Source organism: Chelon labrosus, assembly GCF_963514085.1.
Source record: "Chelon labrosus genome assembly, chromosome: 16".
NCBI lineage: Eukaryota > Metazoa > Chordata > Actinopteri > Mugiliformes > Mugilidae > Chelon > Chelon labrosus.
In genome coordinates, this window is record NC_140349.1 from 380,001 (window position 1) to 405,373 (window position 25,373).

Here is a 25,373-nt window from a genome sequence, read left to right on the forward strand (position 1 = left end):
AGCGTGTCACAGCTTTAATAACTGCTTCATTACTGTAGTTGATCATCAATCTGAAACCCACCTGCTGGTTAGTTTAATGAACCCTGGTTAACCGACGGGGCGGAGTTAATGACCAATGACCTGCCTCTAAGGTCAGGGGTGAGCGCACCGCCCAGCTCAGCCACAGAGGTAAACAAATCTAACAGACTGTGTCGAGGGTTCAGGGAGTGAACAGGTAAAACTTTGACCAACTTATTAACCGCGTCTGTGACCTGATATTAAACATTTAGTTAGTTATAAACTCATACAATCATCTAAATGTGAAGCCTTTTAAATCACCACCTGTTCGTATTCTCTAGATAATTGTTTACACTGATAGATTTACGTTCTTTAACGTTTGGCTCCTTATTTCTCGTCATTATTTGAACAGAACAACTCGTTCATCAGTTTTAATCTTCCACATTAACTTTATCACCAACCGACTGAAGGTAGTTTAAGGTTAGTTTCTTGTTTTAGATGTGTGCTGCTTGGATGCAACTTTCACGCCGAATTAATCAGCGTCTCCCGGTGAGTTAGTAAATCTGTTAATAAACGCGTCTGGTTGTTTGTAACTGAAATGGCTGCTAAATTCTTCTTAATTTTGTATATTTGTAATAAAGTTTTGCTTCGTCACAGCACAGTGCGCTAGCTAACTCATGCTAAGAGACGAACATTTTATTAAATGACCGCCTCCGTGTTTCCTGTCAGCTCCGCTTCTGTGCTCCGTTTATTTGTGTGTCCGTTGTGTTATCGGTGCGAACTGAGCCGTCACTTTTATCTTTTATCTGGTTTCGTTAAAATAAAACCGTATTAGCTAACCACGGGGCTAACGGCTAATGCAGGGCTTTGAACGTGGACCGGATGTGATGTCGCGGGGCTTTACGTGTATCCGGTGGTGGGCGGGGCCTGTGAGCCGTCTGTGTGCGTGCCTGGCGCAGAGGAATGTAAACAGCTAGCATGTCCGCGCAGCATCCAGCGGCAGCGCACATCACACACCCGGACCCGGTGTCGGTAAGCTGCGTCATATCAAACCGACTGTCCGTTGAGATGTGAGGCCGGAGGTCAGGGCCGTATCCCGGGCAGCGGTGCCCGCGGCAGAGTTTGTTTCTTTAAGGGAGCAGAGCTAACTTGGCTAAGTTAGCTCGGAGGGCTAGCGTCAGGTTTGCTAGCTCCGGGAGTTCTCAACTGAAAGAGGCTTAAAGCGGAGGCATCAGCGGGGTCGGGGGGGGGGGGGGGGGGGGTCCCGGCTAGGATCCGGGCTAGGATCCGGGCTAGGATCCGGTTCTCCCGGCTAGGATCCGGTTCTCCTCAGACTGAGCTCAGTGAATCTCTCCAAGATATAAAACAGAGATTCTACAAATCTGTGTAAAAGAAGCAGCTGTGTTCATGTTGTTGTTCAGTGTTCTCATTAGAATGATGTTAAAATAAATCATTTAAACTCTGAAACAAGATGAGTCGTCCTTGTTCCAGAGGTCTGTGTATAATCATGTCACATGAGTGTAGACTGGTTCTGGTTCTGGTTCTGGTGGACCTCCTCCCTCAGAGAGACAGCTGATTGGTTGTGTTTCTCCTCAGGTGTGCCAGGACGCCATCTGAAGCGTTTCTCTTGAGGTTGTGACCGGCGCCATGTCCAGTCTCCGTTTGTTTCCTGGATACCTGTGTCCTGGCGGCCATGTTTGAGCAGCCTGGCGCCCCCTCCACGTCCCCCCCTCCATCTTAAATCAGAGGCTGAGGACCAGTTCTTCTTCTGTGTTTTTGTGTTTTCATCAGCTCCTGTTTTTTGTTGTGTGAAGCCGCCGGGCCTCGTCTCTTGGACTGATCATGGCGGAGTCCGGCTCGGAGCCTGCGGCCGCCGCCGACCTGCTCGTCACACGCAGCAAAGAGGGAACGACCGTCGACACAGGAAGCTTCTCCAAAGAACTGAACGTAACCGTGACGACGGACGGATCGGGCCTCGGAGCAGACGTCCCGAGCAGCAGCAGCGCCGAAGGCCCTCCTCCTCCCGCCGAAGCCCAGAAGGGGGTCACGCCCTCGCCACCCAGTCTGTCTGAAAACGGGACGCTGAGCGCCGCCACCACAGAAGAAGAAGCTCCGTCGTCTCTGCTCAGACACATGAAGGCGGAAGGAGGACCGGACAGAGGAGCAGATCCAGGTAAGAGTCAGACCGGGTCCAGGATCAGATGATGTGACGAAGCTCTGGCTGCGTGTTGGTGCTGGCGCGCAGCAGGAGACGGCCAGCTGGGACGGGCCAGCTGGGACGGGCCAGCTGGGACGGCCAGCTGGGACGGGGTGTGAGCAGGGACCAGAGACATGACGACCACATTCATCACAGCTTCAACTAGAACACAACAATATTTACACTGAACACAAGAACCAGATAAAGACCAGTGTCCACATCCAGACCTCGTCTCTCAGGTTTCACTTATATAAAGACTGAAAGCTGACCGTGTCCCTGACGTGTCCCTGACCCTGTCCGTGTCCCTGTCCGTGTCCCTGACCGTGTCCCTGACCTGTCCCTGACCGTGTCCCTGACCTGTCCCTGACCTGTCCGTGTCCCTGACCGTGTCCCTGACCGTGTGCCTGACCTGTCCCTGACCGTGTCCCTGACCTGTCCCTGACCTGTCCGTGTCCCTGACCCTGTCCCTGACCCTGTCCCTGACCCTGACCGTGTCCCTGACCGTGTGCCTGACCTGTCCCTGACGTGTCCCTGACCGTGTCCCTGACCGTGTCCCTGACCTGTCCCTGACCGTGTCCCTGACCGTGTCCCTGACGTGTCCCTGACCTGTCCCTGACCCTGACCGTGTCCCTGACGTGTCCCTGACCGTGTCCCTGACGTGTCCCTGACCTGTCCCTGACCGTGTCCCTGATCGTGTCCCTGACCTGTCCCTGACGTCTCCACAGGTCTAGACCTGGACCTGGAGGAGAGCTCCTCGGTGGTGACCGCCGGCGGATCCGATGACCAGCGGGAGTCCTCTGACTCGGCATCGTTCTCCCTCCCCAGCCTGGAGCTGTCTGACGGGGTCACGGCTGCAGGAAACTCCCTGGACGTGGAGGACGGTCTGTCCTCGTCCTACTCAGCTCCTGGTGTTGAGGGCTGCTCTCTGTCCGCTGACGTCCCCGGTCTGAAGCAGGACGAGGCGTTGGAAGCTGCAGGTGAGACGTCTCTTGTAGCTGGTCCCGGTCCCGGTCCCGGTCCTGGTCCTGGTCCCGGTCCCGGTCGATCTCTGGGTAGAGTTTAGACGCGTCCCGACTGCTGCTGTTGTCTGACTGTAGTTGTCCTCCTGTCCACAGGGGGCGCTGTAGCTGCAGCTCCTCCTGCGGCCGCCGCCGCCGCGGCCCCGGAGCCCGGGCCCTCCATGCCGGCGTATTACCTGGTGAAGTGGATCACCTGGAAGGAGAAGAAGACTCCCATCATCACCCAGAGTGAGAACGGACCCTGCCCCCTGCTGGCCATCATGAACACGCTGTTCCTGCGCTGGAAGGTGAATCACACGCTAAGAACATACGACCACGTTAACCCCACACGCCTGTTCAAACTCTGAGTCTTTATGTGTTCAGGCTAAACTTCCTGCTCAGACTGAAGTGGTCACCACCGAGGACCTGATGGCTCACCTGGGTACGACCCCACCAGGACCAGATCCACATTAGTCTGGTGTTAGTCTGGATATCACTGACTGATTGGTTTCCCTGTCTGTAGGAGAGTGTGTGTTGTCAGTGACGCCCAGAGAGAAGACGGACGGCATGGAGCTCAACTTCCAACAGGTACAAAACAAAACGCTCCAAGAACTACACACAAACCCGTAAAAGCTCATCTAAAGGTTTTCTTTCTCCTGATTAAGTTCCCAGACATGAAGCTTTAGTTTGTTTTCAGAACATGAGCGACGCCATGGCTGTCCTCCCGAAGCTGTCCACGGGTCTGGACGTCAACGTGCGCTTCACCGGAGTCTCAGACTTTGAATACACGCCGGAGTGCATCGTGTTCGACCTGCTGGACATCCCGCTGTACCACGGCTGGCTGGTCGACCCTCAGGTAGCATGCTAACTCTGTGCTAACACTGCTACATGCTAGCTGAAGCAGTTGACAGCAGCAGTTAGCTCAACACATGACAGTGAAGCTAACTCTTCTTCCTGTTTACACAAGAGAACCACAACAGAGTCAAAGATGGCCGCCGTCACAAAACCTCTCCATCGCCCCCTGGTGGCCATAAAGTGGAGGCAGCTGTCGACCCTGTTCACACGTAGCTAATGCTAATACTGAAGCTAGCAAACTGAGAACACAGCTGGTCCATGAGGAAAACAGCTGATATGTTGCTAGTTAGCTGTTAGCAGCTAGCAGCTAACAGCTAACAGTTACTGATCATTTAATCTAGAAACAGCGTCAACAACAAGACGGTCAAGATGTCAGGTGGGCGGAGCAAGAGACGTCTCCACCCCCAGGACAAGATGGCGGCGGCGTCTTCAGATCTTAATTCTTTAACTCAGAACTCTACACGTAGAGAAGCTTGAACTAAATAACCTGTGCTGTGGCGCCACCTACAGGACGGACTGAGCTAAGACAGCGTTACTGTGTGTTGTGTTCAGGGTCCAGAGGTGGTGGCGGCCGTGGGGAAACTGAGCTACAACCAGCTGGTGGAGAAAATCATCGACTACAAACACTCTGCAGACAGCACCCGAGTCAGTGAAGGTAACGTCCTCAGGGGACAACACGGGACGGGGACGCGTCCTCGGAAAGTCTTAGACTGATTGACTGATGCTGTGAACTCATGAGTTTGTCTCCATGCGTCTCTGGTCCAGGTCTGGTGGCCGAACAGTTCCTGGAGTCGACGGCGACTCAGCTGTCGTATCACGGTCTGTGTGAACTCAACACGACGGCGAAGGAGGGAGAGATCTCTGTGTTCTTCAGGAACAACCACTTCAGCACCATGATCAAACACAAGGTGGACACCATGTCCAAGTGTGACTGTCTCAGGGTCACCTGTACCTGCTGTTAATAACGTGTGACTGTCTCAGGGTCACCTGTACCTGCTGTTAATAACATGTGACTGTCTCAGGGTCACCTGTACCTGCTGTTAATAACGTGTGACTGTCTCAGGGTCACCTGTACCTGCTGTTAATAACATGTGACTGTCTCAGGGTCACCTGTACCTGCTGTTAATAGAGTGTGACTGTCTCAGGGTCACCTGTACCTGCTGTTAATAACATGTGACTGTCTCAGGGTCACCTGTACCTGCTGTTAATAACGTGTGACTGTCTCAGGGTCACCTGTACCTGCTGTTAATAACATGTGACTGTCTCAGGGTCACCTGTACCTGCTGTTAATAACATGTGACTGTCTCAGGGTCACCTGTACCTGCTGTTAATAGAGTGTGACTGTCTCAGGGTCACCTGTACCTGCTGTTAATAGAGTGTGACTGTCTCAGGGTCACCTGTACCTGCTGGTGACGGACCAGGGCTTCCTGCAGGAGGAGACGCTGGTCTGGGAGTCTCTTCATAACGTCGAGGGCGATGGAAACTTCTGTGACTCTGACTTCCGGCTCAGTCATCCTCCTCAGAGAGCTCCGCCCACTTCTCACCTGCCGCCGGGTGCTGAGGAGCAGCGGAGGCAGATCGACCAGGTGAGTCCACCAGGTGAACGCAGAGAGGCGTGGCCCCGCTACAGCATCACTGACTGGTCTCGTTGTTGTCAGGACTACCTGGTGGCGGTGTCCCTGCAGCAGCAGCAGGGCGGGGCCCCGGGGCCCCTCAGTGACCTGGAGTTGGCCCGACAGCTGCAGCAGGAGGAATACCAGCACCAGCAGCAGCAGCAGCAGCAGCCCCACCCACCGGGGGCGGGGGCGGCGCCGGCGGCTCAGCAGGTAAATAACTGGTCACGTGACCATCAGCTCAGGTCATGTGACGTAGCCTCATGTCTGATGTCACTGTTGTTTCCAGGTCAGAGGTCAGGGGTCACAGCAAACCAGGAGAAGAGACAAGGACTCTGACTGTGTCCTCTTATAGACTCTTCATCTTCATCTTCATCAGTTACACATTAAACATGATGCCAAACCTCAGCGCCGTCGCTTCGCCGTCACTTCCTGTTTCAGTCGTGATTCCAGTTTGTAAATTTGTAAGAAATGACGATGGTGAAGCTGTCTAATAAATCTGCCTTTAAGACCAACTCACCTGACCGGCGTCCTCACTGAGGCTACTGAACAGGACAAATTATTAGGAACACAGAGCGCCCAAAGAGTTGATCCTTCAGCTGTGGTGTGATTGGCTGCAGAGGAGGAAGGAGACAACGAGGAGTTACTTTAGTCCAGACTGACCTGAGACCTGCAGGTGGTTTAAAGGAAGAGGACTGGGCTCAGGAGCAGGTTTCAGGTTTATTGGATGAGTTCATGCAGCGTTAGTTCTTCTGTACATGATGGAGAACGACAGCAAACAAACATAAATAACAGGTTTACATTCTGGGAGGAGGAGGAGGAGGAGCCGGAGCCGGAGCCGGCACCTGGTCTTCATCCTGAAGCCTCCTCCTCCTCCTCATGAGATGATGACGTCTGTGTAAAACCTCAGAAATCAAATCCAGTGAAAAGCGTTTCCATGACGTTAGTGTCGATAAAACTGGATTCAAACTGGATTCAAACCGACCACTAAGGTGGATTTAGTGTTAAATGTATGAACAAACTTTTTAAATGCACTTAAAGGAAGTTCTTTCACATTGAAACCGTTTGTCGCTGATGAAGGAAGAAAGAAGGCAATGAAGGGTTTTATCTGCAGGGACCAGATTCAAGAGACGCGTCTCCTCCACCAGACTCCAGTCAGAAAAACAGCGATTTTAGCTGCTACTACTTAGTTAACAGTGGAAACGTCGAGGGTTACTTCACTTCAGTCACTAATAAATTATCATGAATGTTTCTATTTTTAATCGGCGCGTGAACTGGACGTAAATATTAAAGTGAGGAAGACATTTTAGTTTTGAACCTGGTCCCTGAAGCGTTAAACGTCGGGTATAAAAGCACTTTCTGAGTCTGGACGCCGTCGTCCGGTTGCATTGATAAGAGTTTGTACCTTGTGAACGTGTCAAGGCCTCGGTCTCCTCACAGGAAACGCATCACTTCATTATTTACAGGTTTAAGCTGCTCAGCACAGCCGCGTTTAAAGTAGCATGCTAACAGTTAGCAGGACACGATGCTGTGCTTCTCCTTCTATAGTGGTCACAAAACACACCGACTTTAATCCAGAATCAGAGCTGTTAGCTGTTAGCTGTTAGCCGTAACCATGACAACGGTTCAGCTAAAACTGGTAGCACTAGCTAACGGCTGTCAGACCTCTCATCTCATTTATTCATTAAATACACAAATGATTCAGATGATGTGATGTTGCTGGTAGTTACGTTTTCTAAAGTGAATTAAATCTGAACTTTAGGAAGATCACAGCACGATGGCGCTAAAACGTTTTAACTAACAAACGAGTAAATAAATCCACAGGCAGCACATCGTTAGCTAATTAATGCTAAGTAGCTTATTATCATTGTTCTTCAGTTGTAGTTATAAACGTGCAGTGTGTTAGCATTGATTAGCCGCATGCTAACTAGTTCTTCATACGGCTGACAAACCAGCTCGTATTTACAGACCTGAACATTAGCTAGCATTAGCATTAGCATTAGCTGGACATTTGTTAGTGTAGAGTGGATGATCTCTGCTGATGATGTGATTCTGTTCTGGACTAAAGTCGGTGATGAGTGTTAAAGTAAAGACAGGAAGTTAGAGTTAGTAAAAAAAAAACATTCACAGGTTCACAAACTGATCATTGATCTCATAATGAGCTGCCTCTTCCTGATTGGCCGGCGTTAATCACAGGAATGTATCTCAGGGCCAATCAGGGAGAAGGAAAGTCGAACCCTCGTTATATATAATTAGATAAAAAACAAACTCAACACAACACGTGAATTCAGAGATAAACGGTCATAGACGCCGTGATGATGATTCACATAAATCACTTGTCGGCCATTTTGGCTCAAAGTAGACGCAGGTAATCTGATGCTAACGTTAACGTTAGCCTTCTGAAGGGAGAGTTGTGTGAACATTAGAGGAGTCAGATCTCGTTCAGCTCGGACCGACGACGAGTCATTTCATCAGCCCTTCACAATAAAAGCAGAACTTTCCTCTCTGCTTCACACGAAAACAACACTGCCAATAAAGTTCAGACTAAAAACTAAGTCATGGTCTGTTTTTGGGTTGAAAGACGACGTTAGCATGCTAACGCTCTATTTAGCATGCTAACTAGAGCGTTAGCATGCTAACTACAGTGTTAGCATGCTAACTAGAGTGTTAGCATGGACACAAGTGAATTAGTTCAAATATTAAAAACACAAACGTTCATGAACACCAGAGACACACGTTCCAGCACTTAGCGTCAACATTAGCATGCTAATACTTAGCATGCTGCGCTCTGTTTGCGTTATTTAAGGCTAACACGGATTCAGTCAAGGATTATTGTCTTGTATTCTATTTGACCTAAAGTAAAGCATCATGTTTCAGCCTGGTTTCTATCGTGTTCCCTCTGAACGTCCAGAGAACAACAGAAAGTTCACATTGTGCTTTTTCCATTTAGTTTCTGTTCTTTAAGAACAACCACAGATTCAGATCAGGTCCTGCTGCTGATTGGTTCCTTGAAATGTTTGTAATGTGAAGCAGGAAGTAGCCGCTGTCAGAACCCAGTCGGGTCCAGTGGAACACGTTCCAGCTCGTTTCTCTGACCCAGAAAAGTTCCAGATGCTGAACTTTCCAAGATCGCGACTAAAAGCGGATCTGAGCCGCGTCAGATTCCAGGAGAATCAGTTTGAGGTCCAGTCAGTCTGGAGGTTTGAGCCGGGTCACATGATCCCGTTGGTGACGTACTGGAAGGAGTCGTAGAGTTTGGTGGTGATGGAGCGCATGGACCCGTCCACCATCTGCTCCACCAGGACCTGCAGCTGCTCCTCCGTCAGAGCCATGTGGAAACGCTCCTTCAGGCCTCGGATGGTGCTGGATCCATGGAAACAGGGAAGATGAGAACCTGGAGGACAGAGAGGAACCATTAGGAACCATGAAGGTTCTGATCCAACAGGATCCATCACAGGAGGAGACCAGAGAGAAAATGATGGAAGGAAGAAGGAAAATCAGCAGCGCCATCATGTGGTCAGTAGAATATTGTACCAGCTGCTGTCTCTAATGGATCTCTACCTACCACTGATCAGAACCATCAACAGCTGCTGGTTGACCTGAACTAGGCCTTGGGTTCCTACCACCAGAACCACCATGACAGCGGCTTGGAGAAGACGAAGAAGAAGTAGCTCCGCCCATACACTAGATATATTTATACGAGGGTTACCATGGCAACGAGAGCCTGGGATAGTTCAAGTTGGAGGATCTTTAACATGAAGTCAAATAAACGTCTGGAAACTAAACGAGAACTTTACAATGAATCAAACTGTTCTACGATGACGTCGTCACAGAACACAAGAACAAACATCAGGTTCTAGACTTGGTTCTTGGAAACAAGTGGAACGCGTTTGGGTTCATGAACAAGAACAGAAGCTGGAACCTCTTCTCGTGGCATGTCGGAGGCGTGTCGGAGGCGTGTTGGATGCCTGTCGGAGGCGTGTCGGATGCGTGTCGGATGCCTGTCGGAGGCGTGTTGGATGCCTGTCGGAGGCGTGTTGGATGCCTGTCGGAGGCGTGTCGGATGCGTGTCGGAGGCGTGTCGGAGGCGTGTTGGATGCCTGTCGGAGGCGTGTCGGAGGCATGTTGGATGCGTGTCGGAAGCCTGTCGGAGGCGTGTCGGATGCCTGTCGGAGGCGTGTCGGAGGCGTGTTGGATGCCTGTCGGAGGCGTGTTGGATGCCTGTCGGAGGCGTGTTGGAGGCGTGTTGGAGGCGTGTCAGATGCCTGTCGGAGGCGTGTTGGATGCCTGTTGGAGGCGTGTCGGATGCGTGTTGGAGGCGTGTCGGAGGCGTGTCGGAGGCGTGTTGGATGCCTGTCGGAGGCGTGTTGGAGGCGTGTTGGAGGCAAATTACCTTGCTGCATGATCTCCACAATCTGCAGCACCTTCTCCATGTGCTTCCTGGCTGCGATCAGACCCTGAAGCATCAGCATCTTGTAGTAGATGAACATGTCTCCGTCCAGACCGCCCATCACCTGTCATACATCCAGTCAGACTGTTTAAAGCAGCAGGGCTGGAACACTTGAAGCATTTACTTGATTGTCTTTTTATTCTGTTTAAAAGGTTAAAAAACAGGAATACTAAATATTTTCCTTTCGTCTTTACTCACGTCCACAAACTCTGATGTGAGCTTGAAGGCGGACGTCTCGAAGCCGAGGTTTCGAGGAGAGCTGGAGAGGATGAAGCCAAAGTCGATGTGGATGATGTGGCCTTCAGAGTCCAGCAGGATGTTCCCGTTGTGTCTGCAGAGACCAGACTGTTAGCTTAGCATTTATCTGACAGATCCTTGATAGATGAAGTTAAAGTCAAGCACAGATTCCTTCCTCTGAGGAAACAGTAAACTAATGTGGTCACTCTGCTAGAAAGAATAGAAACTACTCTTCAAACATAGCTGGAGCTAACCAGCTAGCCTCAGCTAACCAGCTAGCCTCAGCTAACAGAGAAAACACTCAGACAAACTAAAGTTCTCAGTCTTCATGTCAGAATTTCTTCTTCTGTCTCAATATTTCATCAAATCCAAAAACAACTGACAATAAATGTAACTGATCTAGTTTTATTATCTTCTGTCCTTTAGAGTCTATCACATGATTCTACATCAACTATCAACCACATGGTGACTGGTCTGATAGAATCTGAGCCTTAATTTCATACATGGTCCTTTGTCTCCATCTAGTGGTCTAATGGTGGTACTACAGATAATAAACACAATACCGCCATCAAGTAGTGACAGTTAGCTTAGCATTGATATGTAGCATGCCTTGGTGACTGGTTTCCCTGGGGAGTTCCATGTGTGAACAACATGGAGGAAATCTCCATCTTCTTCTGGATTGTATAATGATCACAATGGTAGAATGTGATGATGTCCAGGATAAATAAAATGTCCTACACTGAAGTCTGACGTATCCACAGAGACCAGGGTCCACAGAGACCAGGGTCAACAGGGACCAGGGTCCACAGGGACCAGGGTCCACAGGGACCAGGGTCATGACTCTCACCTGTCTTTGACCTGCAGCAGGTAACAGATGAGGCTGTAGCCGGCACAGCTCTGGACAAAGTTCCTCTGAGCCGTGAGGAAGGCCTCGGTGGTGAAGCTGCCGTGCTCCTGCAGGAAGTAGTCGAGCAGCGACAGCTGACTCTGTTTCCTCACCTGACGAACAGGAAACGTTCATGTCTGATTAAAACTGATACACAAACGCTTGAGTCTGTCCTCAAGAGACAAACCAGGAGACATGACCACCACAGTGAACAGCTGATTAAAGAGTCAGCTCAGTGGAGAACAACATTTCCCAGAATCCCCTGCGTACCTGGTGCAGAGAGACGGCGTTGAGGACGGGTTCAATCATCCCGCTGTCTGAAGACATCACCAGGATCTTATACGGTTTGATCCACAGAGGAACTCGCTCCTGCTGCCAGATGGACTGAGGACACAACCAGACCTTAGTTCAGGTGTGTCCAGGTGTTTTCAGATGTGTCCAGGTGTGTCCAGGTGTGTTTGGGTATTTACCTGCAGCTGTCGGAGCACCTGATAGGCCAGCAGCTCCTGCCTCAGGTCGTCTCCACACTTAACGATGACGGACAGCAGCCTCCAGTTGGACAGGTGACCGTAGGGCGACGCCTCTCGGATCCTCCTGAACACAGACAACTTGTCAGAACAGGAAGCAGCAGAGGACACTTCCTGTCCTTGTCTCCGGAGACTCACCTGACTTTCTCCTCCCAGGGTTCCTTGAGGGCCACGGCCGACGGGTCCTCGGGGTCCCTCCTGAACGTGGTGGGGGTGTGAGCGAGGTTCTCTGAGAGCCGCCGTCTGAAACCGAGACAGATCAGATGTGGACATCAGACCCTGTCCTGCGTTAGCATTAGCTCATCAAGCTGCTACAAGCCCTGTGGCTACAGGTGAGGAGGCTGGCCTTAGACAGGTAGGTCCCTCCATATGAGCTGGTTCTGGTTCTGGTTTCTTCCTTCTTTCCTGCCACGTTGCCTTCAGGCTCTGGAGGTTCTTCTGAGTGTGATGTTCACGTCACGTGTTCGTTCTTGTCTTTTACCTCAGTCAGGTTAAAGTAGTGTCTGAATGCTGCTGCAGTCTGTCTCTGATCACTGGGTGGTGCTGCTGGAAACAACATCCACCCAACTGAACACTGCTCTGCCTCTGATTGGCTTAGACCGAACACTGCCTCTGATTGGCTTACACTGAACACTGCCTCTGATTGGCTTAGACCGAACACTGCCTCTGATTGGCTTACACTGAACACTGCCTCTGATTGGCTTAGACCGAACACTGCCTCTGATTGGCTTAGACCGAACACTGCCTCTGATTGGCTTAGACTGAACACCATCCTGCCTCTGATTGGCTTAGACTGAACACTGCCTCTGATTGGCTTAGACCGAACACTGCCTCTGATTGGCTTAGACCGAACACTGCCTCTGATTGGCTTAGACCGAACACTGCCTCTGATTGGCTTACCATGAAACCTGAGCCAATCATCATCACTTATGCAGCTCTTGTGTCTGGCTGACACACAACGTAACGCACCACATTTAACTGTTGCTAACGGCGGAGGAACTAGTAATTAGTTAGATTATTAATTACTGAAAAACATAACGTTGTTTATTTTAACACCGTTAATCAGATCAATTAAATTAAACTAAGAATCTGACATTAGAAGGAGCATCACTCTGATCAGTCACTAAGATAACTATGAAGTTAAAGACGTCTCAGCTAAGAACGTTACTAGTTACATGAAGTTATTGACCTCTGGCCTTTGACTGACACTTAAACAGTTAGCATTTAGCATTTAGCTAAGACTGTCCATAGATGTAGTTCTCTCTGTAATATCTGATCAAATGATCTGATCAGAGATCAGTGTTGATCCAGACTGTCACCTGGATTCACATTAAACTAAAGACACAAACACTCTATTACAGATTAAATTAATGTTTAAAATTAGTGTCAGTTTGACTCAATGTGAGAATTAAAAGTAAACTATGAAAGATAAAGACGACTAAATCCAAGATGGCCGTCAGAATGAGTCTTTGTTTACCTGATGTCTCCGGCGGCGATGAACACCGGCTCTTTGCTCTCCAGGCTGGTGATGCTGTCGACAGAGAACTGGCTGATGTTGTCACTGCTGCTCGTCTGAGCTTCGGCCTGAAACACAAACACGTCTGAGTCCCTGCTGAGGATGTGGGAGACCCCGACCGCTAACCAGGAAGTTATTAATAAAGTTTACAGAGACGTCGTTACCTCCACCTGCAGCTGTCCGATGTCGTCCGTGGCCCAAGCCTCGTCGTCATTGTCGTAGTTCGGCACAGTGGAGAAACTTCCTGCTCGTTGCTCCGACGTCATACCACCGTTAGCATTAGCGTTAGCATTAAAGCTGGCGCCACAGTCGAGGTTCTCTGCAGAACGAGCAGAACGGATCCTCGTCTCTGGGATCCTGACGGGAACAGGAGACGTCTCAAAGCTGTGACACTCCAAGACCTCCACATAGATGATGTAGGGAGCCTGGAAGAGGAAGAGGAGGAAGAGGACAACACAGAAGGTTAGTCCAGTTTTAACATTGTTTGTCACGTCCCCAGTCGTCCTGAGTCGTCCCCACCTTGTCCTTAGAGTTGAGGACCACGGCCTGGGTGTGGGGGACCCTGCAGACGTGGTGCTGCTGCTCGGCCGTCGGCAGCCAGACTCGTGCCGGCAGCTTGTGGTTGAGCAGCGACAGCTCTGAGATCAGACGCTGCGTCTTCTGCTCCTTGGTCGGCAGCGTGGCCAGACGCTTCCCGATGCAGAACAGAGACTTGACGAACTCCCTCTGAGGACGAAGACGCTCGGGCTGCGGGGACAAGAGGACAGAGACGTTCAGAGACGTTGATTCATTCATGTTAACACGTTTAACCAGCAGGGGGCGCTCAGGAGTCTAGTTGACCCTCTGGGTCAGAACCAGGACAGACAGCTGGTCCAGTTCCAGGGACGAGACACAGAGACGTCCAAGACATTTACAGGACAGAGTCTGGAGGACGAAGCAACCCAGAGAAAAACGATCTGAAACTGAATAGATTTAAATCGTAAATATTTTAAATGGAGTCTGGTGCTGAAAGCCGATCGCTGATCTCTTCCTTCCCATCGCCACGGCAACCGTCAGGAGTCAGATGTCCAGCTTTGACATGGGACGTTTTATTTTGGTAGGACACTTCCTGCAGCTGATCATAAACATAAAGACGTGATGTCATCGGGGGGAGGAGCCTGACTGTAAAGAAACAATGGCGTCTGAATATAGACAAATCCGCCGCGAACTCTATGGGCACCGCCATCTTGCCTGCCACAATTACTGCGTGCCTGCTAAGTGTGACGGTGTACAGTACAGAGTACAGTACAGTACAGTACAGTTGCCGGTACCCTCTAATGACATTTCAATGAAAGCAGATCCTGCTCATGAAAGAAAATGTCTGGTGAAAGGGAACATTGGGTAGATGATGTCAGGCAGTGGCCAAAACCTACCGATAAGGGTAATTTACTGACCTCATAATGTATTAATGTAAAAATGCGTCAGCCAAATGTAATGTAATGTAACTGAGACGTGTAGATATAAGGCTAAGCTAATTGATGACAACAATAAAACCGAAAGTCATTCTACACTAGCTGTGTTGCTAATATGTTCACAAGTTGCAAATAACTATTAGCCACGACCAGTTGTAGCAATAAAATATCCTACATGTAGGAATAAATAGAATTAAAGCTGCAAGCAGCGTTGAACGGGCCCTCGCAATCCACGCCAGTCGGCGTCCGGCAAGGACGGGGTCACTGCATTTCTCAGGGGATACAGTGGAGTAACAGTGCGCCGTGGCACGATAGCTAACAGTTCTCCAATGACAGGCAAAGTCTTCTTGCTTCAAGGATTTATTTTGTCACTCCTCATTTAAGTTTACTGTGAAACTGAAATACATACAACAAAAGATGATTAAATATAAAATTAAGCATACATCTTAAGTATCTCTAAGTATCTCTTACTTCCCTTTACATCTAGTAAAGACTGACAAATACTGTAAATTTATGTACATATACAACTATCCCCCCCCTTTAAGTTGACCAGTCTATATTTTTATTTTTATTTCATTTTATTTCTCTAACGGTGTACATTACACTTATAAGTATGCTTATAAGTATTGCTTACCTTGTGTGCAAACTACTGTTTACTGTAGTACTTATATATTTTATATATTTTTTACTACTGGCTGCAGGTACAACAATACATTACACTGTGCATTGTACTATGTATAACTGTGCATGGGACAAATAAAACCTACCTATCTACCTATCTATCTATCTATCTACCTACCTATCTATCTATCTATCTACCTACCTATCTATCTATCTATCTATCTACCTACCTATACATCTATCTATCTACCTACCTATACATCTATCTATCTATCTATCTACCTACCTACCTATACATCTATCTATCTATCTACCTACCTACCTACCTACCTACCTATCTATCTATCTATCTACCTATCTATCTATAACAACGAAGGGTAATCTCCGCTAGCTTAATGCTAACGTACAATGCGAAACACCATAGACAGGCTAACGGAACTAGCATCGCCATAGCGGCGGCAACATCAAACTCTTTTGACTGTATTCTCTCTGTGGAATCAACAAACAGTTGTATAATTATTCTCTCTGTGTCATCAAAGTATGTTAAAACAGCCTCACCAATCATTAGAAGTTTAACCAACACACACACACACTGACATTCAGCCAGCAGAGAGAAATACTTTGGCTCCATCTGCTGGACAAAGTAGCGAACTACGTGTGCACTGATGATGAAATGAGGGAGAAAGAGCAACTTTTCACTTTCACTACCATAAAAGGCCCTAAAGTTTAACGAAAACTCACAATCTTCGCAGGGAGTGATCATGAAAATCATAAGTATGTCCTGATAACATCAGAAGACAATAAAAATCATCCCGACAGGAATGGCAGCTCATACAACAGACTCTATTTAAATCAGCCCACAATAGGTGGCGCTACAACAATTGCATGAATATTGACATATGGATGTGTTTAGTTAGGGACCAGTAACAATACTGTAAAGTTTCATGCACTTTGGACTGAATTGAAGCATGTTTACAGCACGTTTAAGCACGTTTAATGCAACTTCCTGTTTCATGGCGCGTCAAAAAAACTTTGAGGGGCCAGCAGACCCACGCCACATAGACGAAAAGTCAAAAAGAAAATATGCTCATGTTCATCAAGGGTTCAACTACCTAATTCAATAGTTTTTGAAGTCTATCTGATAGGTTTAATGCCTTAAAAAAAAATGATGATTAATTCCAATTTTCTCCAATTTTCTCCAATTTTCACACTTTTAATAAAAATAGCAGACTTCCTGTTGGGTTTAGAATATGGCTCCAAGAGACTTTTTTGTGCGTCCTGGGATGTTACATATACGTGACATATTTCCAGATTTTTAGACGCAACGGGCTTCAGGGGCTGGTCCGTACAAGGTCCGTAGGTGGCGCTACTGAGCCAATTTGCCACGCCCATGCTCGAGGCCCTGATACATTGCAATTTTCGGGCAAACGAATCTTTCTGCAAATTTTCAGGACTTTTCGTGCATATTTGAAGTCGTGAGAATTTTTTAAAGACCCAGAAAAGAATAATAATAATAATAAAAAGAAACAGTACGAAAACAATAGGGTCCTTGCAACTCCGTTGCATGGCCCCGTTGGGCCCCTGCACTTCGTTGCTCGGGCCCTAATAATAGAATAAATATTCTACATCTACATCTACATCTAGTTATATGAATAACCAGGAACTCTGTGTAATCCGTATGGCCGTAAACATGGACAGTCGATGTGCAATAAAGGTTCGTGAATTTCACAAACAGTTTTATTCCAGGCCTGTAGTTTTGTGCTGTTGTTAAAACAGCCAACCACACAACACGATCTTCCCGGCATCACTGGACAGCATACGTACTAAAAAACTAAATAAAAATAACATTTCCTACAGCTAACGTCTGCTACAGCCGCCTACGGGACCAACACGCTACTTCCGCTATTTCCTTAGCAGCAAGGCCCGCAGTAATGGCGGCGCTGCTTTACTTCCGTGTTTCGCCGGATTTGTCTATAAGACACATATGTGAAGATGCTAACACTGCTAGCATGCTAGCTGACCTGGACCTGCATCCCAGAATGCATTTCATGACAGTGGTTTGTCGTCATGGTCCCTGAACCTGATGAATGAACGTTTAGCAGAAAACAAAAGATTTAAAGAATTTAAAATTAGACTTAAACTTTATCGTCACAGTAGCTGAGGTACACATACAAACACTTTTAAGAACCACAAGATTAAATAAAATAAAATTAAAATAAGTAAAAGAAAATAGTAGAAGCAGAAATGTACAAACTGGTGTCTGTACTACGCTAACGCCTCCACAGCTCGAGGTTGTTGTCGAGCAGTTGATGCTAATCTGAGTAAACTATGACATTTCCCTCATTTAGTCCAGTTAGCAGCAACAATCTAAGCTAAAGAAGCTAAGCTAAGCTAGAACCAGAGGTATCCCTGTCATAGAGTCGTGAATCTGAGAACATTTATAGCTTCAAGCTTCAAATCTCCATCTTCTTCTGGATTGTATAATGATCTCAATGGTAGAATGTGATGATGTCCAGGCTAAATAAAATGTCCAAAGGTTGAATTGTGTGTTCGTTGCCTCCTGTAGTGGAATCAGGAGGATTTTGTAGCCAGATTCACTTTCAAGAGGTAAAAACCCAACGTGGTAAAGCTAGCTAGCAGCAACAAGCTAAGCTACAGAAGCTAAGCTAAGCTAGAACTAGAAGTATGCCTACCAGGCTATAGTAGATGCTAATGAGGGTCTAACACAGATGTTTATAGCTTCAAGCTAAGCTAACACCACAGAGGTTTTATAAATAATAATAATAATAATAAAGAACGTTTGTTAGCTTCTTATTTATGTAATGATAAGAGCTGATTTACTGTTGTAGAATAAAATAAACTCTTTCATTCATATTAAATGATGGAGCAATAAATGTCCTCACCTCCTCGTGCACCGCTTCCACCTTGGGGTTGCTCCCCGTCCGTCGGAGGCCGGCGCCGGGCCCGCTGCTCGCCGTGGTGGCGTCAGACTTGGATCTCTGGTGCGTCCTCCTGGATGGAGAGATGAACACGTCCTCCTGGGCCGGGCCGGCGGCGGCGGCGGCCTCGGCCTCTGTGGTGTTGCTGCTGTGGTGCCGGCGGTGACCATGGCGGTGAGCCGGCGAGGACAGGGGGCTGTCGGAAACAGAGGCGGGGCGGACAACGCCGGACGGAGGAGACGCAGGTTTGAGCTCATCTGACAGGATGAGCTTCCTGAGCTTGGTTCCTCTGGAGTGACGCTGGGTGGAGATGTGCATGTCGGAGGAGTACGCCCCCAGCAGCCAGGCAGACAGCAGCGAGAAGGTGATGCTACCTCGACAGCGATGGATCTGAGGGACGGACCAAGAACACGTTAGGAGGAGCTTCTGGGAAGACGTTAGCTCTAAGGTTGCTAAGCTAGCGGCGGACTCACCAGGTAGGGTCTGATGGCGTCGCCCACCTCCGTGTCCATGTGGACGTACATGTTGAGCAGCTGGGGCAGGTAGAAGTCCACGTCTCCGTCTGGGAAGCTGAACAGACGGTTACCGATGTACGCCTGGACGCCGGGCTCCTTGGACTTGTACAGGTACGCGATCGCCATGGAAACGTCAAACAGCTTGGACTCGAACAGGCGCAGCAGCCACGACTGTTTGGAGGAAGATGGCCGACCTCCCTCCTCTTCCTCCTCTTCCTCCTTGATGGAGCTGGTGTCCATGTTCCACTGTGGACCGCAACGCTCCGTCACCTGCTGCTGTTGTTGTTGTTGCGGTTGCTGCTGTTGTTGTTGTTGCGGTTGCTGTTGCTGCTGCGGTTGCTGTTGCTGTTGCTGTTGTTGTTGTTGTTGCTGTTGTTGTTGCGGTTGCTGCTGTTGCGGTTGCTGCTGCTGTTTGTTGTCAAGCAGCCTGACCTTGAGGAGCACTTCCTGACACGCCTTCAGAGCAACTTCTGGGTCGATCACTGAAAGAAAATGAAAACAGATCAGACAAAGACAATCTCTGGAAACGTTTCTCCAACAATGTGAAGACTATGTGAACTGACTTTTCTTTTCATCTCAGGACATGAAATGGTTTGATGTTGAGAATACCGACCAATGAGACGGCAGCGTCTGTATCTGGACTGTTGGTGGTCACATACTGGGATGCTAAAGCCAGTGCTAACAGTGATGCTAATACAAATACTGATGATGCATCTGTTTCCTGGTCTCGTTACCTTGGTCGACGCCCAGGTCCATCTCCAAGGCGTCCTCTGAGATGGCGTCCAGGGGGGGGCTCGGTCCCCGGGGGTCGCCGCCGCTCGACGTGCCGGTGCTGCCGATGCCTTCGCTGGCGCTGGAGCTGCCGATGCTGCCGGTGCTGCCGATGCTGCCGCTGGGGCTGGAGCTGCGGGGGCTGGCGCTGGGGGAGGACGGCTGTTCGCTATGGGGGGGCGGGGGAAGCTGCAGCTGAGGCCGGGGGTGGTGGTGGTGATGGTGGTGGTGGTGGTGGGTGGGGCAGTCTGAGGAGCTCTCTGAGCAGGAGGAAGACGACGAAGAGGAGGAGGAAGAGGAGGCACTGGAAGGGGAGGAAGGGCAGGAGAAGGTGGTGGGGGAAGAGGAGGAGGCTGGCAGCGGTGGGGGCGGGGCAGAGTGGGAGGGGCTAAGGTGAAGCGGTGGCAGGGAGACCTCAGTGTCGGCCATTTTGGAAGAGCAGACCTAGAGGGAGAGAGGAAATCATAACAATAAGCATTAGCATTGCTAGCTTAAACAAACGTTAGCCACGCACGCTCTGATTCCACAGGAACACATTGAAAACCTGTAGCGTTAGCGCAGCATTAGCGTAGCATTAGCACACATAACTATGACTCATCAGAAACATGAACAACGTACAGACGTTTGTGTAGAGCAGCTGTTAGCATGTGTGGCCTCCTCAGTACCGAGTTTATAAAATAACAGAGATAACAGAGATGATGTAGAGATATTCTAGACGTACCGTCCTGATAACTGAGATAACATAGAGATAATGTAGAGATATTCTAGACGTACCGTCCTGATAACTGAGATAACAGAGATGATGTAGAGATATTCTAGACGTACCGTCCTGATAACTGAGATAACAGAGATGATGTAGAGATATTCTAGACGTACCGTCCTGATAACTGAGATAACAGAGATGATGTAGAGATATTCTAGACGTACCGTCCTGATAACTGAGATAACAGAGATGATGTAGAGATATTCTAGACGTACCGTCCTGATAACTGAGATAACAGAGATGATGTAGAGATATTCTAGACGTACCGTCCTGATAACTGAGATAACAGAGATGATGTAGAGATATTCTAGACGTAACGTCCTGATAACTGAGATAACATAAAGATGATGTCGAGATATTGTAGACGTACCGTCCTGATAACTGAGATAACAGAGATGATGTAGAGATATTGTAGACGTACCGTCCTGATAACTGAGATAACATAGAGATGATGTAGAGATATTCTAGACGTACCGTCCTGATAACTGAGATAACAGAGATGATGTAGAGATATTCTAGACGTACCGTCCTGATAACTGAGATAACAGAGATGATGTAGAGATATTCTAGACGTATCGTCCTGATAACTGAGATAACATAGAGATGATGTAGAGATATTCTAGACGTATCGTCCTGATAACTGAGATAACAGAGATGATGTAGAGATATTCTAGACGTATCGTCCTGATAACTGAGATAACAGAGATGATGTAGAGATATTCTAGACGTACCGTCCTGATAACTGAGATAACAGAGATGATGTAGAGATATTCTAGACGTACCGTCCTGATAACTGAGATAACAGAGATGATGTAGAGATATTCTAGACGTACCGTCCTGATAACTGAGATAACATAAAGATGATGTAGAGATATTCTAGACGTACCGTCCTGATAACTGAGATAACAGAGATGATGTAGAGATATTCTAGACGTACCGTCCTGATAACTGAGATAACAGAGATGATGTAGAGATATTCTAGACGTACCGTCCTGATAACTGAGATAACAGAGATGATGTAGAGATATTCTAGACGTATCGTCCTGATAACTGAGATAACAGAGATGATGTAGAGATATTCTAGACGTATCGTCCTGATAACTGAGATAACAGAGATGATGTAGAGATATTCTAGACGTACCGTCCTGATAACTGAGATAACAGAGATGATGTAGAGATATTCTAGACGTACCGTCCTGATAACTGAGATAACATAGAGATGATGTAGAGATATTCTAGACGTACCGTCCTGATAACTGAGATAACAGAGATGATGTAGATATTCTAGACGTACCGTCCTGATAACTGAGATAACAGAGATGATGTAGAGATATTCTAGACGTACCGTCCTGATAACTGAGATAACAGAGATAATGTAGAGATATTCTAGACGTACCGTCCTGATAACTGAGATAACAGAGATGATGTAGAGATATTCTAGACGTACCGTCCTGATAACTGAGATAACATAGAGATGATGTAGAGATATTCTAGACGTACCGTCCTGATAACTGAGATAACAGAGATGATGTAGAGATATTCTAGACGTACCGTCCTGATAACTGAGATAACAGAGATGATGTAGAGATATTCTAGACGTACCGTCCTGATAAATGAGATAACAGAGATGATGTAGAGATATTCTAGACGTACCGTCCTGATAATGTAAATTCTGAACTCATTCATTGACAGGAAGTGACCAGACACATGAACACACGTACTTCCTGTTCAGCAGAGAAACATGTTGGTGTCACAAATAATGATCAACGTCAGTATCCACCCTCAGGATCCGACAGGAAGTCACCATCATCATCCTCCTCCTCCTCCTCGCGCTGAGTCTGACTCCACGTTTCTCTCGGCTCACTAACACTGGCATCTGTTACCATGACAACGCTTCCTATAAATGGTTCGGTGTCCGTGGCGACACCTCCACGCTGCTCCGCTGCCTTGTCGTCACGGTTGAGAAACACGTCTGAGGGGAGGAGCTCAGCTGATCAGCTGGTTTCACCTGAGTTCTGCTCGAAGGTTACGTCACCACGGTAACAACACGAGGACACACACACACACACACACACAGAGCTGAGCATGATGTCATCACACTGCACTGATAGAGACAGATGGGTTCCAGATGTGGAGGTTGTTGCCACGGAGACAGTGTTTACAGAGCGTTTCTATCAGTGTCAGTTAAAGTCTTCGTAACCGTCTCTACACGTGTTCCTAATATTCTGACATTATGCTCAGCGGGCTGCAAACACGTCTGTCCTCCAGGTGAATCAACACCTTTCTGACGTCACTGGTGTACCTAATGAACTGGACACGGAGTTAAAGTTCATGTTGTGCAGACGCTGGTTTTAACGGAGGACAGTGAAGGCATCATCGACGTGTTACGTTCAGGACAAAGTGTGAAGTTTATCAGAGTCAACACAGATGTTAACAACAGGAAGTGAAGACAGAGGTCTCACTCTGCTTCAGGTTGAGTTGCACTTTAACTTTTATTTATTAATTAAAACATTAAAGAGATTTAAATGTAAACGGTCACGATTAAACATGTGACCCACACACTACGGATATACCAGTGTACAGCTGTGTAGAAATAATATAGAGATAGACCAGGGGCGCACTGGCCCCCATTAAAGAGAGGAAGAGGAGGAGGAGGAGGAGGAGGAGGAGAGCCGCTCCCTCCTGATGAAAACAAACCGGAGGAAGAAGGAGGAGAGTCGGCCTCAAAACAGGCCCACAGGCCGGAGCTTTAACTCCGGAACATCCGAACTACTAACACGGCTAACAGCTAACAGCTAACGGCTACCAGCTAACGGCTACCAGCTAGCTTCACTGAACCAACACAAACAGATTAAAGAAAGTAAAAGGAAGAAAAGCAGCGAAGAAGAAGGAGACCTACCCGGGGACGGGGGCGCCTTCAGTCCGGTTTAAAAGCTCCGACACTCGGCCTTCGGTCCGGTTTTCTTCCCGGGAGTGTCCGGGTTGAGTCCGGGGCTTCAGTCCCGGCTATGTGGCGACTCTCTGTCCGTGTGTTTAGGCTCGGTACCGGTCCATCTGCTCCGCGGTCTGCGGTCCGACGACACTCCGTCTGCTTTAAAGCAGCAGTGACGCAACATCCGTCAAGGCAGCGGCGCTCCGGAACCAACGGAACTTCCGCTACCGGTTACAACAATAAAAGCACGTTAATCTGTTATTATCCGTGATTTTCATTTATTTCATTAAACCTTTGTTTCTCATTTTAAGTCTTTTCAAATTTAAATTTCTGCATCATATTGTATTTGTGAATTTCTGTTTATTTCTATCAGGAGGGAGCTGGAGTCGACAGTAGCCTGGCTGCATGGACCATCGACTCCAACAGGCCGCAGCATGTGAGGCTTCATGACTGTGTGTCTGATGTGGTAGTCTGCAGCACGGGGCGCGGCAGGGTACTGTGCTCTCTCCCTTCCTCTTCACCCTGTATACATCGGACTTCAGACACAACACGGACAGCTGCCACCTCCAGAAAGTCTCTGATGATGTGTGTCTCAGGGAAACGACCTGGACTACCTGGAGGTCATCACCAGCTTTGTGGACTGGTGTGCTCTGAACCACCTGCACATCAACGCCAGAAAGACAAAGGCAGGAAACCACACCTGACTGCACCGGTGAACATCCAGGGCTTGGACATCGAGGTCGTGGAGGATTACAAGTACCTGGGTGTTCACCTCAACAATAAACTGGACTGGACACACAACACAAACGCCCTGTACAAGAAGGGCCAAAGTCGTCTCCACCTGCTTAGACGACTGAGGTCCTTTGGAGTGTGCAGGTCACTGCTCAGGACCTTCTATGACTCTGTGGTGGCTTCTGCCATCCTGTATGCAGTGGTCTGCTGGAGCAGTGGGAGCTCAGAGAGGGACAGGAAGAGACTGAACAAGCTGGTCAGACGGGCCGGCTCTGTCCTGGACTGCTCTCTGGACTCCATGGAGGAGGTGGGTGAGAGGAGGATGTTAGCCAAGCTGACATCAATCATGGACAACCCCTCTCACCCACTGCATCAGACTGTTTCAGACCTCAGCAGCTCCTTCAGCAGCAATAAACATGTCTTATCTATATTTATGAGTCAATTTAAAAGTGTTCTTCGCCCCCCCCCCCCCCCCCCCCCGTGACCCTTCACAGGACAAGTGGTTAGAGAAGATGAATGAATGAATGAATCACTGGACATCCAGAACGTCTTTATTCTCACTTCTTTTTAGATGAAACCGATTTTATCGTCATTATTTTAATCACGTGAGATATTATAGGATGTGCTGACCTCATGAAATAAAACTTTTTAGAAGTTGTTTTGTCTCTGTGGTATAAAGTTTCAAAGTCAAGGTGATTCATTAATAATGTTCCTTTATTAAAACCAGTAAGCTGCAGGCTATGACGCCTTTATTTTGAAGAGAGCACGGCGTCAGTTCCTGTGTTACTGCAGGTACCTTGACGGTGCAGCTGGTTCTGGTTCTGTCCTCCCACACAGCTTCAGCTGGTTCGAACCTTTATCAGTCTTTTATTAGTTATCGTTAATTATTAATCATTTATATGATCTGTGAGCTCTGAGTCTGGGTTAGCAGCTGATGATTCAGACTTCAGGGCAGAGCGCCACCCAGCGGCCCACACACAAGAATAATAAAAAGAGGAACAAACAGAAAAAGATGGAAACGGAACAGGAAGAACCGGTTCCAGGAGTCTGAGATCGGAACCAGAACCAGAGACAGAGACAGAGACAGAACCAGAGACAGAACCAGGGACAGAGACAGAGACAGAGACAGAGACAGAGACAGAACCAGAGACAGAACCAGGGACAGAGACAGAGACAGAGACAGAACCAGAGACAGAACCAGAACCAGAGACAGAGACAGAACCAGAACCAGAGACAGAGACAGAGACAGAACCAGAACCAGAACCAGAGACAGAGACAGAGACAGAACCAGAGACAGAACCAGGGACAGAGACAGAACCAGAGACAGAACCAGGGACAGAGACAGAGACAGAACCAGAGACAGAACCAGAACC

The 25,373-nt window shown here is 48.2% G+C and overlaps 2 protein-coding genes across 5 annotated transcripts; one reads left to right on the top strand and one right to left on the bottom strand.

Annotated features, from left to right (window-relative positions):
- The first annotated feature begins 163 nt into the window (after nt 1–163).
- Nucleotides 164–6,171, top strand: mindy1 (MINDY lysine 48 deubiquitinase 1). 4 transcript variants are annotated; one of them, XM_084563676.1, is made up of 12 exons: nt 825–1,029; nt 1,594–2,170; nt 2,920–3,171; nt 3,310–3,500; nt 3,577–3,634; nt 3,716–3,780; nt 3,890–4,048; nt 4,600–4,702; nt 4,813–4,955; nt 5,439–5,633; nt 5,706–5,873; nt 5,950–6,167. In XM_084563676.1, the coding sequence occupies exons 2-12, from the start codon at nt 1,840–1,842 to the stop codon at nt 6,013–6,015; spliced, it is 1,731 nt and encodes a 576-aa protein (XP_084419802.1). In that variant the 5' UTR covers nt 825–1,029; nt 1,594–1,839; the 3' UTR covers nt 6,016–6,167. The 4 variants fall into 4 exon arrangements, with proteins under 4 accessions (XP_084419800.1, XP_084419801.1, XP_084419799.1 ...); XM_084563674.1 differs by lacking the exon at nt 825–1,029 and adding an exon at nt 164–214 and having other exon boundaries at nt 5,439–5,873; nt 5,950–6,171; XM_084563675.1 differs by lacking the exon at nt 825–1,029 and adding an exon at nt 285–546 and having other exon boundaries at nt 5,439–5,873; nt 5,950–6,171.
- Nucleotides 6,172–6,230: 59 nt separating this feature from the next.
- Nucleotides 6,231–24,451, bottom strand: LOC311501696 (phosphatidylinositol 4-kinase beta-like). The gene is made up of 14 exons (XM_084563661.1): nt 23,236–24,451; nt 19,537–20,017; nt 18,761–19,284; nt 18,252–18,677; nt 13,796–14,023; nt 13,441–13,701; nt 13,238–13,344; nt 11,899–12,003; nt 11,704–11,827; nt 11,504–11,617; nt 11,195–11,346; nt 10,309–10,441; nt 10,054–10,174; nt 6,231–9,054 (listed from the first exon to the last, which is right to left on the bottom strand). Exons 2-14 carry the CDS (start codon nt 20,000–20,002, stop codon nt 8,873–8,875), a joined length of 2,943 nt encoding a protein of 980 aa, XP_084419787.1. The 5' UTR covers nt 20,003–20,017; nt 23,236–24,451; the 3' UTR covers nt 6,231–8,872.
- Between the last annotated feature and the right edge of the window lie 922 nt (nt 24,452–25,373).

Coding starts and splice junctions, on each gene's coding strand:
- mindy1 (XM_084563674.1), top strand. CDS start 1,840: ATGGCGGAGTCCGGCTCGGAGCCTGCGGCCGCCGCCGACCTGCTCGTC. Junction 3,635..3,715: donor GGACCTGATGGCTCACCTGG/GTACGACCCCAC, acceptor CCCTGTCTGTAG/GAGAGTGTGTGTTGTCAGTG. Junction 3,781..3,889: donor TGGAGCTCAACTTCCAACAG/GTACAAAACAAA, acceptor GTTTGTTTTCAG/AACATGAGCGACGCCATGGC.
- LOC311501696 (XM_084563661.1), bottom strand. CDS start 20,002: ATGGCCGACACTGAGGTCTCCCTGCCACCGCTTCACCTTAGCCCCTCC. Junction 11,618..11,703: donor AGGTGCTCCGACAGCTGCAG/GTAAATACCCAA, acceptor TTGTGTCCTCAG/TCCATCTGGCAGCAGGAGCG. Junction 11,347..11,503: donor ACGCCGTCTCTCTGCACCAG/GTACGCAGGGGA, acceptor CCTGTTCGTCAG/GTGAGGAAACAGAGTCAGCT.